This window comes from Pan troglodytes, chromosome 18, assembly GCF_028858775.2.
Source record: "Pan troglodytes isolate AG18354 chromosome 18, NHGRI_mPanTro3-v2.0_pri, whole genome shotgun sequence".
Lineage (NCBI taxonomy): Eukaryota > Metazoa > Chordata > Mammalia > Primates > Hominidae > Pan > Pan troglodytes.
In genome coordinates this window covers 31,512,310-31,532,511 of record NC_072416.2, presented here as the reverse complement: position 1 = coordinate 31,532,511, position 20,202 = coordinate 31,512,310, and the positions used below count along the sequence as shown (strand labels likewise).

The window sequence follows — 20,202 nt, the reverse complement described above, 5'->3', positions numbered from 1 at the left end:
ACACAGGACACAAGTGCCTTTAATATTGGTGAAGGATGTAAGAGATTCGTTGCCTGAAGACACTTCCATAGATTAGGGGACATACTCAGTTGAAGTATATCTTAAGGACATGAACTTGGATGCAGAGGCCAGGATGGTTTGGAGTGGGGATTCCAGAGGAGTAGGATGGGAGATCAGTCAGGAGACTACAGCAACAGCTTATTTATCCCCTCAGGCCTGGGGACCTTGATCATTTCTGGATGGTTTATCTTTTATTCTTACTATTTTTTAGGCTGAATCCATTTTGCAAGGGTACCTGGATGATTCAGGATACAGTATCCAGGACCTGAAGAGCTTTCATTTGGTAGGACTTGGTGCAACCCTGTGTGCTATAAACATCACTGAAATCCCACTTATAAAGATCTCAGAATTCAGGTAACTAAAATATGAATGTGCAAAATGGCAAATGGGTTAATTCATCCATCCATCCATCCATCCATCCATCCATCCAGATATTCCACCTCCTGACACTTGGCACCTTTCTGGGCTAAAATCCCACTGGGCTAATGGGATAAGCTGGATCTGCTGTCCCTGCTGAGCCTACTGTGCAGTGTGTGTGTGTGTGTGTGTGTGTGTGTGTGTGTGTGTTTGTTTTTGGCTGAAGAGTCCAAGCTCATATTATATCCCTCCCTCTTTAACCACTACCAGGGTGGTAGTGGCCAGAATTGGGACCCTGCTCTGCAGCACACATGTCTTAGCCGAGTTTAAGAGGAAGGCTGAAGTTGTGTTTGGGGATCCCACTGAGTGGACCAGTTCTGTCTTGCAGGAGCTTGGGACCATTGCAGGTAAGACTCACCCTGAGCATACCTTTCTCTCCCTTTCCAAACTCAAATGTGGGGACACAAAATAAAACATTATCCTTGGCCATGTGTAGCAAACATCAGTGGCGTTACAGTAGAACCTACATTTCATGATTTGAAGTTGCAGAGGGTGGGTCTGCAAATCTGCTTTTAAAACAAGCTCTTTTGGAGATTCTTGTGTACACTAAAGTTTGGAAAACCGCTAGTTTAGAATGTGATTTAATTGGCCCCTAAGTAGGTTTACACAAAATTTGAAAGTGTGTAAATTGAAGTTCCTTCTGGGCATGCGTTTCACTGTAGGAGGCCAATCAGGGCTAATGTGACCCACATTTTTTTTTTTCTGAGTTGGTGAAGGAACTTGATTCCCCAGTGTGATTTCCAGGGCCTTTTGTAAGGAATGATGCCTGCCTAGAACACTCAGATCTGAGCATTATGCAGCACCATTAATAAAACAAGCGGAGTTCTGATGGCTTGAACTAAACCCCCATGATTCCTTTTTCTCCCCAGCTGGATTAACTAAGGCAGAGCTCCGGATGCTTGACAAGGATTTGATGCCATATTTCCAGCCATCAGCAATAAAATGCCTTCCTGATGAGATATTCAAAGTAGGTGCTCAGTTCTTCAAGGAGAAATGGGAGCTTGACCCCATTTCAAATCACACAGGGAAACAGGTGATGGGCCTTGGAATTTAGAGGCTTGTGACCAGGCTCTGCTGACGGGGTCAGAGGAGATCTGTGTGAGTTTAGGTGTTTTTAAAAAACATTTTTTCTTAAAATTACAATATGTAGTTTAATTATATTTATTTTTATGGTCATCTTCTCTTCTTCTAGCAGGTGGTACTGATTTTCTACTTATGGTGGTATGACAGGTTCATAAACCCTTACAAAAACCCCTGGGGACAGATATAGTTCAGAAATCAGAATTTCTCAGATTTTGAAAAGATCACCCTGTACATTTACTGTATGTAACTTCATACCCCCAGCAGTGTCTGGGGAAGCACCTTGTAAGCAAACACACTAATATTTCTGTGAAGAAATCTGTGACAAGCCACACTAATTGGAATAAATAGAGACTATAAATAAATAGCCTCACATTACTTCAGGTCAAGTTTTGCCGATAAATAAGTTTGACTTAAACTTTGGGGGAAAACTTGCAGTTTTCAGATTATTTTTGGACTTTGGAATTGCAGATGAGGGATTGTGGACCTCTGTAACATTTCCTTTTAAGATATAATTAAATAAAAATATTTTAGTTGATTTAGGTCAGGCATGGTGGCTCACACCTGTAATCCCAACATTTTGGGAGGCTGAGACAGGCCAATCACCTGAGGTCAGGAGTTTGAGACCAGACTGGCCAACATGGTGAAACCCGGCCTCTATGAAAAATACAAAATTAGCTGGGCGTGGTGGTGGATGCCTGTAATCCCAGTTACTTGGGAGGCTGAGGCAGGAGAATCACTTGAACCCGGGAGACAGAGGTTGCAATGAGCCAAGACCACACCATTGCACTCCAGCCTGGGCAACAAGAGCGAAACAATCTCTCTCTCTCTCTATATTTTTTCTATATATATATATTTTTAGTTGATTTAAAGAAAAGTATTAGGAAAATCACAAGAAGACAGGTGAAAAACTGCTATGAAAAAATTGAGAGGGTGAAATTGGATCATTTGAAGGAAGGGAAGCAGGGTATCTAATGACCTTGCAACCCTTTTTTCTGTCTGTATACAAGATTAGGGGAGTGTTTGGTGAGAATAGTCTGCTCTGATGAGGAGGCAGTGATTCTGGTGTTCCTGTTTGCTGCGTAATGTGGGAACACATTTTGTCCAGCACTTCTGGATAAAACACACAAACCAGGCTCGACAAACTCCCCCAGTGCCACATCACTTGTTCATTTCAAGAAAGATAGCCGAGGCCGGGTGCAGTGGCTCACACCCGTAATCCCAGCACTTTGGGAGGTTGAGGAGGGTGGATCACAAGGTCAGGAGATTGAGACCATCGTGGCTAACATGGTGAAACCCTGTCTCTACTAAAAATACAAAAAAATTAGCTGGGGTGGTCACGTGTGCCTGTAGTCCCAGCTACTCGGAAGGCTGAGGCAGGAGAATGGCGTGAACCCGGGGGGCGGAGCTTGCAGTGAGCCAAGATCGCTCCACTACACGCTAGCCTGGGCGACAGAGCGAGACTCTGTCTCAAAAAAAAAAAAAGAAAGCCGACCTTCAATCACTTCAGCATCCTGGACAGTTCCGAGCACATTGCAGGCATAATAGCTGTTTGAGGGCAATAAATAGCAGTCCTCAAAGCCATTGAGCAAATACCTACTTCCCCTCTGGGGCACTCTGCATGGGACAAGCAGCTTGGTCTTGGATGCTGGCATTTTGCTAAGCACTTTCTCTTGGTCTTGTTTGGAGTGCTGTTGTGCTGCTTCCTTGTACAGGTATTTATCTATTCCAGAAATCCCTACTGATCACCTACATTGTGGCAGGCTCCAGGGTAGGTGCACCTAAGAATGCACAGGTGAAGGGGTTATCACATAGTGCCTTCAGGGGCCTAAAAGGTAACATAAGGTGCAGTAGGCTGGGTAGAGACCGAAGTGAACTGGAGAGCCCTGTCTAAATGTGGAGGCTGCTTCTCATTCCTAGCACATTCATGCAGTGTGGCCATGTGGGCCCAGGATTGCTGAATTTTCCTTTTCACTTTTTTCGAGAAGAAGTCAGAAATCTTCATTTTCATATGGAATTGCTTGATAATTAAATGTTGGCAGCCAATCTGAATTTATTTTTGAAAACACAGTGCTGTAGGCCTAGAGATTCAATCTGGCCTGTGGGTCGCAAGTCAGCAACATTGATAAAAGAGATAATTTTTAGAATACAGACTCTGTGTTAATGGTATATGGAAGCCAAAAAAGTACCTCTGTGACCACCCCACCGTGTGTGTGTGTGTGTGTGTGTGTGTGTGTGTGTGTGTGTGTGTGTGTAGTGAGAGGAGAGGAGGTGATGCTGAATTTTAATTTTTTTGAGACAAAGTCTCACTCTGTTGCCCAAGGGAGTGCAGTGGCACAATGATGGCTCACTGCACCCTTGATCCCCTGGGCTCAAGCAATCCTCTTACATCAGCCTCAGTAACTAGGACTACACACTTGGCTAATTAAAAAAACTTTTTGTAGAGAAGGGGGGTCTCACTGTGTTGCCCAGGCTGGTCTCGAACTCCTGAGCTCCGTTAATCATTCTGCCTCAGCCTCCTAAAGTGCTGGGATTGTAGGCATGCGCCATGGCACTTGACCGACCAGATGCTGAATCTTGGAGAACAGCTGGCGATGAAGAAGAAACAGTGTTCCAGGCAGAAGGAGGTGCACAGAAAGATGCTGCCTCTAGGGAACTGTAAATATTGGCACCCACTCTCCTGGAGTGAAGAATGCCATGTGTGAGGCTGGAGAGGTGGGCAGAGTTTTTTCCAGGAGCCTGAACTGTGTTCTGGAGTGGGGTTCCTGGAAGGGCTTTACACAGAGGGATATGATTCCAGGGAAGTATCTACCTGGACAAAAGAGGAGGAGAGGGTGACTGACAGGAGAGGAAGGGATGAGGGAGCATAAGCATCTTTCCCAGATTCTTCAGGGCCTTTAGAAAATAAACACGATGATATACAGTCCCCTTCGTATTCCAGTCCCATTGGAACGAGTCACCAAGCCCTTTGATCTGGAAGTGACTTCAGAAGACACCTTGTTCACAGTCCTTGAAGACATAGTCTGGCCGGCAGAATTTCCAACTCATGTTGTCCATAGCAGATATCACCAGTAGATGACTGCATTTTCCCTCCATGGAGCCCTCACAGAGCTCATCACATGGTGCTCAGGCAGTCAAACCAAAGGATCAGAATCAGTCAGCAGAGGAGATGAGTTCTCTATGCTGTCTCACATTTATCCCCAAAGCCCAGGGAGGCTGTGTAATTTCTTCAAGGTGACACAGCAAGTATGTGGCAGAGCAGGGGCTCAAATTCAGGCCTCTGATCTTTAAGGCCTGTGTTTCCCCCTCCACATCAGTGTTTCAGGAGGTGGAAGACTTGAAGCACTGGGAAGCTGTCTTGCATTGCATTAAACAACATTGCCGCATAGGGAGGAAATCATGCTTCCCTTTTCAACTCTCCATTAGTACTTCTAAATACCTCAAGAAGGAAGTGTCAATTTAACCCTGTATAATACATTTTATATTCTCTCTCCCTCTCTTTTTTTTCAAGAGGCCAGGGGTTCAGATATTGTTGGCGGACAAATCTAGCTAGGATTCAACAATATTGTTTTATTTTTATTTTGCGGCTCCTATTTAATGCTTGCTTATGGCAAGTCTGCCGGCTTTCCGTTTTTGGAAACTTCCATTTTAAATTTTCTATTTTTAAATGCATTTATTTTGGTAGTGCAAGAGTGATCTAATTTTAAGGAAATATCTTAAAGAGGACCACACATGATACACACAAGGGGATGACAAAGTTGTGTGCATCCTGCGCGGACGCCCGAGATGTGGGAAATCCGGGGAGGGGCCCCGTGTGAGGGTGCTGCCCCTTTGCCTCCTGCAGGAGCTGTCCGCGGAGCAGATCGCCTCCCTGGGTCCGGAGAACGCCGCGGCGGTGACCCACGCCCAGCGCCGGCGGCTCAGTCCACTGCAGCTGCAGAGCCTCCAGCAGGCGCTAGATGGCGCCAAGACTCACTCCTGGCAGGACGCGCCCGCTAGCGCCGGTCCCACTAGAACCTCATCCTCGCGTTCTCCCGCAGGTGAGCGGAGCCGCCCTCTGCCCCGCGTCCCAGCCCCACTCTCCTTCCTTGTCCTCCCTGTCAGGCCTGGGGTGGGGAGGTTCTTAAGATTCAGAGCGAGGTCTCTGACAGTCACTGGGGATTCTGCCCTCAGTGAAAAACCCAAAGTCCCTATCAAGCTTCCCTACCAAGCTTCAGAATTAGTGATTCTCAACTATGGCTGCCCTTGGGTGGGGGGCATTAAACATCTTCCAGTTCTCCCGCCCCTACCCAGAACGCATAACATCAGAAACTCAGGACTAATTTCATTTTAGCCGCTCCTTTGCAAACTCCCTCCTCACTATCCAATAATAATGAACTATTATTATTATTATTATTATTATTTTGACTCAGAGTCTCGCCCTGTCGCCCAGGCTGGAGTGCAGTGCCGCGATCTCGGCTCACTGCAACCTCCACCTCCCAGGCTCAAGCGATCCTCCCACCTCAGCCTCCCAGTAGCTAGGATCACAGGTGTGTGCCACCATACCTGGTTAATTTTTGTATTTTTAGTAGAGATGGGGCTTCACCATGTTGGCCAAGCTGGTCTTGAACTCCTGACCTCAGGTCATCTGCCCACCTCAGCCTCCCAAAGTGTTGGGATTACAGGCGCGAGCCACCAAGCCTGGCCTGTCCAATATTAATTAATTCAACCCATGTTTACTGGGCACCTGCTATGTTCCAAGTCTGCAGTAGGGGCTGGGAATACAGAGGTGAGCAAGATAGATAAGGCCCTCTTGTAAATGAAGAAGATATTTCAAATCTGACAAGACCAGGGAGGGTGATAGTGACTGAGGGCTGAGCTAAGATAGAGAAGCCTCCCCAGGGAGTGGCATTGGATCCTGGGAACATGGCCTTCTTTCCTTTTTCTCCCCCATGCCTTTCTTACAGCTCTCCCCATTTCCCCTTCACTTTCTCACTTCTTTGTGGTGCCTTCTGTTCTTAACACCACATTTGGACCATGCTCCGGGGAGATAGCTTCTAACAAGATGGGGAACAGAGATGTTCCCTGCCCTCATTGAGCTCTCGGTGCAGCCTGGCGGGGAGGGAAGACATGTACCCTGGTGAACATGAGGCAGGTGCTGGGTGCTGAGATGGGGAACACACATGGGTCAGAAAACCTCCTAAAGTCAGTGATGTCTCAGGTGAGACACAAGGTGAGAAGAAGATGTGCTTAGCGAGGTAGACAGTGTCTCAGGAGTAGGTACCGGCATGGGCAAGTGCCCAGAGAAGTCAGAGGACTTGGTTCTTGACTAAAACCTCCACTCCACCTTTTCCTGACTTGAATGTCTCCCTATCCTGCCTTCACATAGGGATGGTGAATTGGAGTATTCCCCATTTCTGCAGCCAAAAGTGGCCAGAGGTGGCACTTGAAAACATAAATCATGCCTTTTGATGTATTATATTATTACTTTAAAACACTTTTCATTGAGGCTGGGCACATTGGCTCATGCCTGTAATCCTAGCACTTTGGGAGGCCGAGGTGGGCGGATCACCTGAGGTCAGGAGTTTTGAGATCAGCCTGGCCAACATGGCAAAACCCCGTCTCTACTAAAAATACAAAAATTAGCCGGGTGTGGTGGGGGGCACCTGTAATCCCAGCTATTCAGGAGGCTAAGGCAGGAGAGTTGCTTGAACACTGGGGGCAGAGGTTGCAGTGAGCTGAGATCATGCCAGTTCACTCCAGCCTGGGCAAAAGAGCAAAACTCCATCACAAACAAACAAACAGCAACAAAAAAAAACTTTCCATTGAAATATGATATGCATATATTTAAAAGTTATTTGTAAATGTTATAGCGTTTTGCATGAATAGATAATATGTGCAATAGATAATGCACAGGGTTCCAAATATATAAAGTCTGAAAGGCATGTGGTGAAACCTTGTCCTCCAGCCCCTGTCCCCCAGCCACCCTGTTCCCTCCCCAGAGGCAACCAATGTTAGCAGCTTCTTGTGTATTTGTCCAGAGATATTCTATGCATACACAGCAAATCAAATATAGATGATCTCTGCACTTTTCACAAAAGCTTATTATACACCTTATTCTGCACCTTGTATTTTTCACCTAACCATATACTTTGGAGGGAGTTCTGTATCTGTGCACAGGAGCTGTGCCATTGTTGGTTTTATGGCTATGCCATAACTGTATTCAACCAGAGGTCTGTAGATGGACCTTGCAGTTGTTTCTATTTTTTTTTTTTTTGCTGTTATGAACAATGCTGCAGCTCCTGACCTGATATAATTTGCATCTGTGCAGTATGTCTGTAGGATAAACTCTTCAAAGTGAGATTGCTAGATCACAGGGTCTGCATTTATAATTTTGATGGATGTTGGTCGGATGTGGCAGCTTATGCCTGTAATCCCAGCACTTTGGGAGGCTGAGGCAGGTGGATCACTTGGGGTTAGAAGTTTGAGATGAGCCTGGCCAACATGGTGAAACCCCGTCTCTACTAAAAATGCAAAAATTAGCCAGGTGTGGTGGCACATGCCTTAGTCCCAGTTACTAGGGAAGCTGAGGCAGAGGAATCACTTGAACCTGGGAGACAGAGGCTACAGTGAGCCGAGATGGCGCCATTGCACTCCATCCTGGGTGACAGAGCGAGACTCTGTCTTCAATTTTTTTTTTTTAATGGATGTTGTCAAATCCCCTGCAGAAAGGTGTGACCAGTTTTCCCTTGAAACAGCAGTGTCAGAAAGTGATGAGGGCCCCTTAAAAAGATGTTCCCTGCATGTCCCTGGCTGGGCAAGATCCTGGATGCCCCTCCTTCATTCACCCCAAGGGCCTAAGTGAGGGCTGCCATTGGATGATCCCTTCCTATGGACCAGAGCCCTAATCTTTTCTTTCCTAAAGTTGCTTAATCATCGGAATCACCTGGGAGAGATGCTTAAAATACAAATTCCTGGGTCTCCTGGCAGACTTGCTAAATCAGAATCTCCAGGGGATCCTGGAATTGGTGTTTCTAACAAGCTCCCTAGTACATGTTGACTGACACAATCTCATTTAATTCTCACTCCCCCACCCCTCCTCCTCTTTGGGGGTCATTGTTCCCATTTAAGAGATGAACAAATCAAGGCTCTGCATCAAGTGGTCCCAGAGAGAGACTCGGGGAGTTGGACATGATGTGTCTACCTTCTGCTTGCTGCCAGAACTTCATGTGTACTCTTATTTTGTATTTGCTTTTAGGAGCTCTCCAGTCGTGGGGTCTTTGGCTTGGTTGTCCCCTGCTGGTTCTAATGGCCAAGCTCCTGTGGTGAGTGGCCTGAGCGCATCGTCCTGTGTTGCCCCAAGCAGCTGGCCAACGTGTGTAGAGACAGGATGCTCCAGATGGTGGGACACCATTCCCTGGATCCAGACCCTCATCTAGGGCAGGGAAACCCTGGGGCCTTGATGGTGAAAATGCACCCCAAATGAAAAATAATTATTAAAAATGATCTTGCAAATTATTTTTAATTTTTTTAAATTTTAATTTTTGTTAGTACATAGTAGGTATATATATTTATGGGGTACATGAGATGTTTTGATACAGGCATGCGATGTGTAATAATCGCATCATGTAAAATGGGGTATCCATTACCTCAAACCTTTATCCTTTGTGTTACAAACAATCCAACTGTACTCTTTTAGTTATTTTAAAATGTGCGATTAAATTACTATTGACTATAGGGTCGGGTGCAGTGGCTCACGCCTGTAATCCCAGCACTGTGGGAGGTCGAAGCAGGTGGATCACCTGAGGTCAGGAGTTCAAGACCAGCCTGGCCAACATGGTGAAACCCCATCTCTATAAAAATACAAAAATTAGCTGGACATGGTGGTGTGCACCTGTAATTCCAGCTACTCGGGAGGCTGAGGCAGGAGAATCGCTTGAACTGAGGAGGCAGAAGTTGCAGTGGGCAGAGACCATGCCACTGCCCTCTAGCCTGGGTGACAGAGTGACTTTATCTCAAAAAAAAGAAATTACTGTTGACTCTAGTCATCCTGTTGTGCTATGGAAGAGTAGGTCTTACTCATCTTTCTGTTTTTTTTTTTGTACCCATTAACCATCTGCCTCCTCCCCACCAACTCTCCCATTACCCTTCCCAGCCTCTGTTCACTGTCCTTCTACTCTATCTCCATGGGTTTAATTGTTTTGATTTTTGATCTTGCAAATTCTTAAGCCCACTCATCTCCTCAGCAGGAAGCCCTTCTCTGTCCCATTGCAGCCTCTTTTGTTTTCCAGCTTGGAGACAGAGAACCTGTGGGGAAGGAAGGGTGTTTTCTGTTAACAGCACGAGACCCTTACAATCAAGTTGCCGCCCTCACTTTAGAGAGATACCAGAGAGAGGCAGTGCAAGAAAAGGCACCATTTTAGCCAGGGCCTCATCTAGTTTCTACTTGGGCTTAATTTCACTTTCTTGAAGCTACAGGCTACATTGGATTTCTCCTCTACGATATTTAGCAGAGCTGAAATAAATGAATCCCTGAGCAGAAGCCAGTATTCTTGCCTGATTGCTGGGACTAATTGATGTTTTGGTGGGCACTGCATTGGTTGGAAATTAAAACATTTAACATGGCTCAACGTTAAATCAATTTAAAAATACATTTTTCAGGTGTCTTCCATTTCCTTGGGACTCAGCTGAATGGATGGCTGTGAAGTTATCATTAAACTCTCAAAATATTCCCTGTTTTTGGTGGAGATGGTGGTGGCTCTTCTGGTTTTAAGTTGCTCTGGGCTTTGGGGAATTGGTTGAAATAAAAAATAAAAGTACATTGGGTAAGTCAGTCACTGATGTGATCCTGGCGGCCTGAGAAAACTCCACCCACTGGCTCGATCCTGCTAGAATGAAGTTACTTCCGGGAATTGCCAGGATGTTTTTAGCCTTAGGTTTAGGAAGTCAGGGCTCAGGGAAGGGGGGCAGCAGCGGTGTTTGCAAACACCTTCTCGAAGACAGCATCACAGCTGCGTGTCAGGGCGTTTCCCTGGTGGCATCCTAGGTGCTTCTGTTCTGCCATCAGCACACCTTGGGTTCTCCTCCTAGTCACCTAACCACAGTAGACATCTCATCTGGAGGTAAGAAAACTGCATGTTTCTGAAAATCTTGATGTCCCTAAAAGGCGGTGGATTTTACAAAGCGTCATGAGTAGGTGTTGCAGAGGCTGGAGTGTATTTTCAGAGGTCACGTGGTTTTATAGAAAACTAAGACTGCAGTGTGAAAGGTGTGATCCTGCACGTGTTATTTAATGTCTGACTTGGTTTTCCTTCATCCTGGCAGGGAAGTGGCAGCAAATGGGTGCTCCTCAGGTACAGAACATTAATTTTTTTGTTTTTGTTTTTGAGATGGAGTCTCACTCTGTCACCCAGGCTGGAGTGGAGTGGCATGATCTTGGTTCGCTGCAACATCCACCTCCCGGGTTCAAGTGATTCTCCTGCCTCAGCCTCCTGAGTAGCTGGGATTACAGGCATGCGTCACCATGCCCAGCTAAGTTTTGCATTTTTGGTGGAGATGGGATTTCACCACGTTGGCCAGGCTGGTCTTGAACTCCTGGCCTCAAGTGATCCGCCTGCCTTGGCCTCCTAAAGTGCTGAGATTACAGGCATGAGCCACCGTGCTTGGCCCAGAACATTAATTTTCTTACAAACAGCAGCCCCCAGTTTAGCTGGGCTGGACCAGCTGCTTGGAGAGGGGTTCTTGATGAGAAGATGTCTGCACAGACTCCCATGAGGATGTCCTTGGATCTCAATCGGTATTCTCACTTTCTGCCGGTCTTGGATTATCCTGGACAAGAAAAAGCAAACAGTAACAAAATCCACTCTCCTGCGAGTCAGGCTTCACACTGCCAACTTCATGTAGCTTTTGTATTTCATCTCTTTCTGATCTAATTCCTGTTTCTTTCCTCCCATCTTGAATAATGACTCCCATTACAGAGGGCTGACTCTGGGTCAGGCTGTCTAAGGGCTTTCACTGTGTCATTAGCTCATTTCATTGTGGCCATGCTCCTGCTGGGTAGGCACTGTTAGGATTCCCATTTTCCAGATGAGGGGACAGAGTGTGAGAGAGGTTAAGGAGCTCTTGTCTAAGCTTCCCAGATAGGACAAATTTGAATCCTGACTTCTTTATCTCTGCACTGTGCTGCCTCCTGGATGGGTGTCCTTTAACTTTTCTAATAAGTCAGATCAGAGAGAGATTCTGTAAATCCCTTCACCTCCTCCTCTGGCGGGAGGACAGTTTGCCTCACAGCACATATAATTGGTGATCACCCCAGGCAGGAAGACAAATCTAGCTGATGCCCTGCAGGAACCCCAGGGTCTCAGGTTGAAATGTGCAGTCCTTTGCATGCAGGAAAGCAGCAGGTCACGCTGGCAGGTGCTGCTCCCATTCACCTTTCAATGTCAGCTCTCCTGATGGATTTCTAGCCTCCATCCTTCACAGCCCTCCTCAGCTGGAGGCAGGGATCACTGGCACTTGTATGCAGATCACAGCATGTTGGCTTTGGTTCTTATCGGTCAGGACCTGTGCCATTCTGGCTTCTAAATTTTTTGAATATCACCCCAGTTAGATCCTTTTGCAGAATCTCTACCTTCAGGCCCGCTCCAGACACCAAGCCTGGCTTGATGGGGGCTGCAACTTCAGCCTAACATCCAGTGGAACTTACAATGAAGTTATCTTCTCTAGTCCTGGTACCCAGGGGTTCAGCCACAGCTGCTTGTGATGGGCTGTACTACCAAACAGAGGTTACTGTGTCTTGGGGCATGTGTGTGTTTACTCTGCTTTACTGAAGTCATGGAAGAGAGTTACAACACAGTAAACAACTTAATATTCAATACTAGGCATTTTTTGTCCTTAAAAGTCCTTTGCCCACTTTTGCCTCTTGAGGGGCCTTTAGAAATATTGGGCCAGGCGTGGTGGCTCATACCTATAATCTTAGCACTTTGGGAGGCTGAGGCAGGAGGATCACTTGAGGTCAGGAGTTCATGTCCAGCATGGGCAACATAGGGAAATCCTGTCCCTACCAAAAAAAAAAAAAAAAAGGTTGGGGGCAGGGGGTGGGTCACTCCTGTAATCCCAGTATTTTAGGAGGCTGAGGCGGGCAGGTATCTGAGCTCAGGAGTTCAAGACCAGCCTGGGCAACATGGTGAAACCTCGTCTCTAGTAAAATACAAAAAATTAGCTGGGAGTGGTTGCACGTGCCTGTAGTCCCAGCTACTTGGGAGGCTAAGCAGGAGAATTGCTTGAACCTGGGGGGTGGAGGTTGCAGTGAGCTGAGATTGCACCACTACATCTGAGTCTGGGCAACAGAGTGAGACTCTGTCTCCAAAAAAAGAAAAATTAGCCCCCGCCTGGTGGCACACACCTGTAGTCCCAGCCACTCAGGAGGCTGAAGTGGGAGGATCGGTTGAGCCCAGAATTTTGAGGCTGCAATGAACTATGATTGTGCCACTGCACTCCAGCCTGGGTGATGGAATGATCTATATCTATCTGTATATGAGATATATATCTCTCATATATGAGAGATATATATCTCATATACAGAAAAGCGTAATACAAACTACCTATGGTATTGGAAGAATCCCAGGAATCGTTGGAGGTCTTGAATGAATTTGAAGAGGGTACTCAGTTCAAGACTACTTTAAGACACACATTTTGTAGATGTCCCAACTAGACACTGTGTGGCCTGGGAATATAGATGTAGATAGATATCTATATCTATCTGTATATGAGACATATAGCTCTCATATCTTATATATATGAGATATATTTCATATATATAAGAAAATAATATATGAGATACGTATAACTCATGTATATGATAATATATCATATATAAGATAATATATGAGATATATATCAAAGATTATATTTAGATATATAATATATCTAGATTATATTTAGATATATAAGCTATATATAATCTTATATATGATATATATTTCTTATAAATATATTATAACATAATATAATTGAAAAAAAGTAAACATTGCAGAATTCCCAGGCCACACAGTATCTAGTTGGGACATCTACAAAGTGTGTGTCTTAAAGTAGTCTTGAACTGAGTACCCTCTTCAAATTCATCCAAGACCTCCAACTATTCCTGGGATTCTTCCAATACCATAGGTAGTTTGTATTACGCTTTTCTGTTGTCGCTTCCCCGATTACTGATTGTTTCAGAAAGAGACATGGGCTTGGCTGATCCATGCAGATATCTGCAGCTTGCCAGCAGCTGAAGTCTTTATTTGCCTTTATCTCCGTTGTGGCCTCTGATGAGCCAGACTACAGAGATGCTGATGAAATCTGGGAGGCAATGGTGGAGGCTGTAGTTTCCCAGGAGAACTCTGGCCCTGGGGAATTCCTTCCAGTCTCTGAGTCCCTGTGGCACATCTCCATGTGTGGCGAACTAGGTGATTGCTCCTAGTGATTCTGCTTAGTTCCTTTATTAGAATTATAAGCTTTTTGCCATGTGACTTTGTAGTACATCTCAATAGGTAGAGTCTAATTCCTTGCCCTTCTAACTTTGGGCTTTGGTCATTGGAATGTGAGCAGACACAACATTTTTCCCCCAGCAGAAGTTTTAAATGTGCTGCATGATTTGACTTGACCTCTTGGCAATTGCTTCTCATGTGAAGGGACATGTGGAGCAGACCTGAACTCAACCCAAACCTTGGAGCCAAGCTGAGCTCAGCAGAACCTAGCTGAGCTCAGCCAAGCCAAACCCAGTGTAATCATAGCCAACCTGAAGACTCAGAAGCAATAAACAAATATTTGTTATAGGGATCTATTGGGATTTGAGAGTTATTTCTCTTTTTTTAAGTTATTATTTTTTTTTGAGATGGACTCTCACTTTGTCACCCAGGCTGGAGTGCAGTGGAGTGATCTCGGCTCACTGCAACCTCTGCCTCCTGGGTTCAAGGACCACTAGTGCCTCAGCCTCCCGAGTATCTGGGATTACAGGCATGTGCCACCTTGCTTGGCTAATTTTTGTATTTTTTGGTAGAGACAGGGTTTCGCCATGATGGCCAGGCTGGTCTCAAACTCCTGACCTCAGGTAATCCACCCGCCTTAGCCTCCCAAAGTGCTGGGGTTATAGGCATGAGCCACCGTGCCAGGCCTAGGGAGTTCCTTGTTATTGTAGCAAAAGCTGTCTTATATATCATGTCATTAACATGCCCACCTTACACAGTGCTGGTCCCATTCTGATGACAGGAAGATGATACATTTTATCCTTTACCCTTACCATCATTTACTATGTACACTATGCCCATTTGTCAAGCTCTTCTGCCTCCAAAAAGTGCTATGGTACTTGATACCCGATAATGGTCTTTAACTTCTGTCATGCACCCATTTATTTCCCATCTTCCAGACCAAGGGTCCTAGAAATCACAGGAAAGCTGGGGTCAGAACTTATACTCATAACATGGTTGTTCCACCTACTTTGCCATGGCAGACTTTGTATCTCATGGCTCACTTAACTACTTCCCTTGAGCACTCACTGTTCTAACACTCATTTCCCCCAAATCTATAACTTAGCTTCTCTCCCTGGTGCAATCAAGGCCCTTTTACCTGGAGTCTCCCAGAAGGATTTTCAGGTCATGTGCTATATTAGGTCATCCTTAGGGAAGAACGTTCCAATTGAAGAAGCCATCTGACTCTCCCCCAGGTGTGTGGTCATCTTCTCTGCTCATGCTGGAAGATGGAAGCCCCTTTGAAGTAACTTAGTTCAACAAGTCTGCCCTTAAGTTGTCTTCCCCCTGGGGATCTGCCCCATCTTCGTCTTCTCCCTGCCACACCAGGTTCATTGAGAGCTCACTCTCCCCCATGGTCCTCTCTCATGCTCCCTGGCATCTTGCAACAGGGAACTTGAGATGCTGATGGGCAGTTGGGTGGATTCTCAATGGTGGCCAGTCCAGCTCTAGGACCTGCCATACTGGAAAGGGTTTGGGGTTGGAGGAATCGGCATGACAACTCCCCAGCCTGTATTCCACCCAAATGTAAGCTTCTGTGGGCAGGAGGCTCATCTGTCTTGTTCACTGCCGTGTTGCTACTGCCAAGCAGTCCCCAGTAGGCTGGTCATGGTTGGTGTCCATTACATATTTGTGCAGTGTATGGGTGAACATACACACGTCCTTTCTGAAACAAAATTGAACTCAGTAGGACACTCACTCAGGCAAAGATTGGGAAACTTTAGATCCATTCTGGAGGAGGGGGGAGATAGAATCAGAATATATTCATTTAACAAACATTTATGGAGAACCTACTTTTTTGGCAGACCCCATGCTACAGAAACAACAGTACACAAAGCCCTGCTTTCATGAAGCTTACAGTCTACTGGGGGCTGGGAGAGGCGGACCATAAACACACACATGCACACATATACATGTTCATATCCACACACCCCTGTATCAGAGAGTGATAAATATTATGGAGCAAAGAAATCTGGAGGAAAGGATCGACAGCTCCAGATGGTGATGGTAGGGATAGGGGTGGTGGAGAACAAGCTTTAATAAAACATTAGGTGGTCAGTAAAGGCTCTGCCCTCAAGAGGGATACAATCACTTCTTAAAGGTCCCACCTCTCATGCTCCCACTTTTGGGATTCAGTTTCAACATGAGTTTTGGGGGGTCATTTGAATCATAGCACATGGTGTCCACCATCAGCTCTAAGTTTACAGCCTAACACTCCCGCAATAACAAGAAAGAGAGAGAGAGACAGAGAGAGAGAGAGAGAGAGAGAGAGAATGATCTTTCCTAGTTACTTCAGCAAAAGTCCCCAGGTTAGGTCTGATTGGGCTTGCTTGAGGCAGGTGCCCATTTCTGATCTGACCACTGTGGCCCAGACAATGGTTACACCAATTGGCCAAGGCTAGGTCTGATTACCCTAAATCCTACCACAAATAACATTGACTGAGCAGGAAAGGACTGATTCCAGAAGAGATCAATTACTAAAATGTGGTAGGCAGAATTCTGAGATGGCCCCCAAGATCCCTGCTCCCTGGTGTGCACAATCTGTGCAATCTCCTCCTCTCCAGTGCTGCACAATTAGAGGATGTGATGGAATAGCCCTGCCCTGACTGGGCTACTAGTTAGTTGATTTTGAGTTAATCAAAAGGGAGAGCATCTGGGTGGGCCTGACCTAATCAGGTGCACCTTTAAAAGGGACTAGGCCCTTCCTGAAGTCAGAGATGCTCAAAGTGTGAGAAAGCCTATGGAGAGGCCACAGGGCAAGGACCTAGGTTTGTCTTTAGGAGGTAAGAGAGGTCTCTGGTCGATAGCCAGCAAGAAAACAAGACCTCAGTCATATTGATGCAGGGTAGATGAACTCCAAACTGGGGCTTAGCCTGTGAGGGTTCTTGGCCTTGCCCAGGAAAGAATTCAAGGGCAAGCTGGAGGTAGAAGAAAACAGCTTTACTGAAGCGGTGGTGTTACAGCTCCTGCAGTGTTACAGCTCCATGACGGCTCCTGCAGAGCAGGGCTACCCTGTGAGCAGAGAGTGGCATCTCTGGGCAGTTTTGCAGTCATATTTATACCTGCTTTTAATTATATGCAGATTCAAGGGTGGTTTCTGCAGAACTTTCTAGAGAAGGGGTAGTAACTTTAGGTCATCAGGTCATTGCCATGGAAAGGGGTGGTAACTCCCAGGTATTGCCGTGTCAATGGTAAACTGACCTGGCACACTGGTGGGTGTGTCTTAGGGAAAGCTGCTTCCCTCCCAGCTCTGTTTTAGTTAGTCCTGAACTTGGTCCGGTGTCCAAGCCCCACCTCCAGAGTCAAGTCCTGCCTCCTATCTCAAGATAATCAGAAGGAGCGGAAGTCTGAAAACAACCAATCATCCTGGAAGAAGACCCTGAGCTTTAGATAAGACTACAGCTCCAGCTGACACCTTGATTTCAGCCCCATGAGACCCTGAGCAGAGAATCCGGTTGAGCCGTGCTTGGATTTTGACCTATAGAGCTGTGATATAATACATTTGTGTTGCTTTAGTTGATGCACTTCTGTCAATTTGTTACACAGCAATGAGAACTGAATAAAGGAGAAACAAATGCTAGGTAGACAGAAGCGACGGATGTGCATGAGGAGCTGAGACAGACAGCTGCCTGGAATTGAGCCTTACTTAGCCTGGAAGGTGTGACTATGTCTGTGAATCCTCATTGGAAGAAGTTTTATTGGTCAGACATCCTGTTCCATGTCAGCCTCTCCCTCTAGGATCTTTTGCTTCCTGCAAGGAGTGGGGCCTGGTATGTTTATCTTTTGCATTTATCATTTATAGTGACTCAGCATCAATTCATCCTTTCCCACAGTATTGTGAATTTCCTTTGGGGAAGCACACTTTTGGTACTCTCCAGTGGATTAGGTGGCATTAGCCCCACCTTCACTCCAGTGCTGGGCCCTGATTCCCTTAAGTCAATTAGCATACTCCATTCCCCAGGCCATAATGACTGATTCAGGGATGGACCAAAGAGAGCCAGGCTTTGGATTTTTTATTCAACTGTCAGAGTAAAGAGAAAGAACTTCTCTTTCCTCTGCACATGAATTGGGCAGCCATCTTGAAATAGTAAGAAGAGAAGCTTTATAAAGGAATGAAATTAAGAAATGGAGTGAGAAGAATGGAGTTAAGAAATGGTGTGAGGTCAGGCATGGTGGCTGACACCTGTAATCCCAGAACTTTGGGAGGCTTAGGTGGGTGGGAGGATTACATGAGCCCAGGAGTTCGAGACCAGCCCTGGCAACATAGTGAGACTCCCTGTTTCTATAAATAATGAAAAGAATTAGCTGGGCATTGTGGTGCATGCCTGTGGTCCTAGCCACTCAGGAGGCTGAGGTGGGAGGATTGCCTGGGAGGTTGAGGCTATAGTGAGCTGAGATTGCACCATTGCACTCCAGCTTGGGTGACAGAGTGAGATCCTGTTAAAAAAAAAAAAAAAGAGAGAAAGAAGGAAAGACAAAAAGAAAAAGAAAGAAAGAAGGAAAGAAAAAAAGAAAAAAGAAAGGGTGTGAGAAACACTGGGTCCTGGCAAAAGATTTTGGCACCTGCATCAAACCATACCTGCAGGTTTGCCCCTGGACCTTTCAGTTATATGAACAAATATGGGTTGGATTTCCTTATACTTACAAGTAGTTGGGTTGCTTTCTTTTTTCCTGTTTATTTTTCTTGCTCATGAGATGCACACAAATTGTTTTTTATTATGGGTATAAGTGATCACAAAGTGCCCGTTTTCTCTATAACCTGAACAGAGAGAGTATGGGCATCTCAGCTTCACTGGGCCACAGCATCAATCTTTACCCTGAATTCAGCTTTGATGCACCGAGTGCCTGATGAGCTACAGGGATCCTGTTTTTGAAAACTTTACGTGGGTGACAAAATAGCAAAATAGTGTGTGAGGCCTTTGCCTTGAGACCTGGGTTTGTTCCGGAGACAACTCTAATGGAGGAGAGAGATTTGCTCCTCCCACTCTCCTCGCTGACATTTGGCCTCAGGGGACTGAGTCATACCCGACTGACTCCATGTATATAAGTTTGAATGGCAGTCTGGTAGTCCAACCAGGTGATGCTTCCTGTCCCCTGAGGGTAGTCAATATCATCTCCTGCTTTTCTTCCTCCTGATTTAGCATCACTCAGGGCAGGAATTCTGGGCTGGAGGAGAGGGGCCTATAGTTCTCTTGTATGGTCTGAGTTTGCTCACACAGCAACCTGCTCTTATCTAGTCTGATTTTTTTCAACGGCATCCTGTTGTACCTTGTCATCTGGCTCTGTGGACAGGCCTTTCTGGTCTTCACACTGATGCAGGTTTGTTAGTTTTTTTCCTCCTTGTTAATGTATAGTCAGGAATTTAGCATCCTTGACTGTCCTCATCATCGGACACCCTCACTAGTCTTGTCAAGTCTTAGCTATACAAATGAAAGCATGGAAGCTTGGAGGTGATATGTCATGATGCTGAATCCTAGGACTGAGCCCCGTGAATATGCTGTTAAGGTTCTTCAATCCCCACTTGCCTTCTGGGCCTGCCGCTCTTGCAACATCCTTGTGTCATGCTCAAAGACCTTTGCAGTGCCCAGTTCTGTGTTTCCTAACAGTGTCTTTGTTTTGGGTGCATTCTTTGATATTGGATGCTTGAAATGGACTAATCAGGTCCTGGCAGGCAATGGATGCACATTAAAATCAATTACTTGAGGACAGTTTAGCAAAGAGAGTATTTACAGAAGCATGGACTGGGTTAAATGAAACAAAGGATGTGAGGTACTCTGAAATTGTCAACAGCACAGAGCCCTTACCAACCAGGTCTAAAAGGGAAGGGGAGAGAGACTCCTGGAATCCAGAAAGAACTGTAGTGTGATTACTCAACCTTCCTACCCACTGCATAGACAAAACCAGTTTGCTGAGACTGTGGTATTGCAGTGAAGAAAGAGTTTAATTAACTTGAGGCTGGCCATGTGGAAGAACTGGAGTTATCACTCAAATCAGTCTCCCCCAAAACTTGGAGGTTGTGGTGGTTTTTCTTTTCTTTTCTTTTCTTTTTGAGGTGGAGTTTTGCTCTTGTTGCCTGGGCTGGTGTGCAATGGTGTGCTCTTGGCTCACCGCAACCTCCGCCCCCCGAGTTCAAGTGATTCTCCTGCTTCAGCCTCCC

General features: G+C 45.8%; 1 protein-coding gene across 3 annotated transcripts in view; it reads left to right on the top strand.

The window, feature by feature from the left end:
- LOC745403 (otoancorin-like) overlaps window positions 1–10,394 on the top strand; it is a 32,812-nt gene extending 22,418 nt beyond the window's left edge. The window contains exons 6-11 of one of the 3 annotated variants that reach the window (XM_054669111.2): window positions 272–414; window positions 688–824; window positions 1,347–1,444; window positions 5,402–5,597; window positions 8,795–8,861; window positions 10,198–10,394. In XM_054669111.2, coding sequence (XP_054525086.1) covers window positions 272–414; window positions 688–824; window positions 1,347–1,444; window positions 5,402–5,597; window positions 8,795–8,861; window positions 10,198–10,309 — 753 coding nt within the window. In that variant the 3' untranslated portion in view covers window positions 10,310–10,394. Of the gene's footprint in view, window positions 1–271; window positions 415–687; window positions 825–1,346; window positions 1,445–5,401; window positions 5,598–8,794; window positions 9,055–10,197 lie in introns of those variants that run through there. The other 2 variants (XM_054669112.2, XM_054669113.2) reach the window with 2 other exon arrangements.
- Window positions 10,395–20,202: the final 9,808 nt, after the last annotated feature.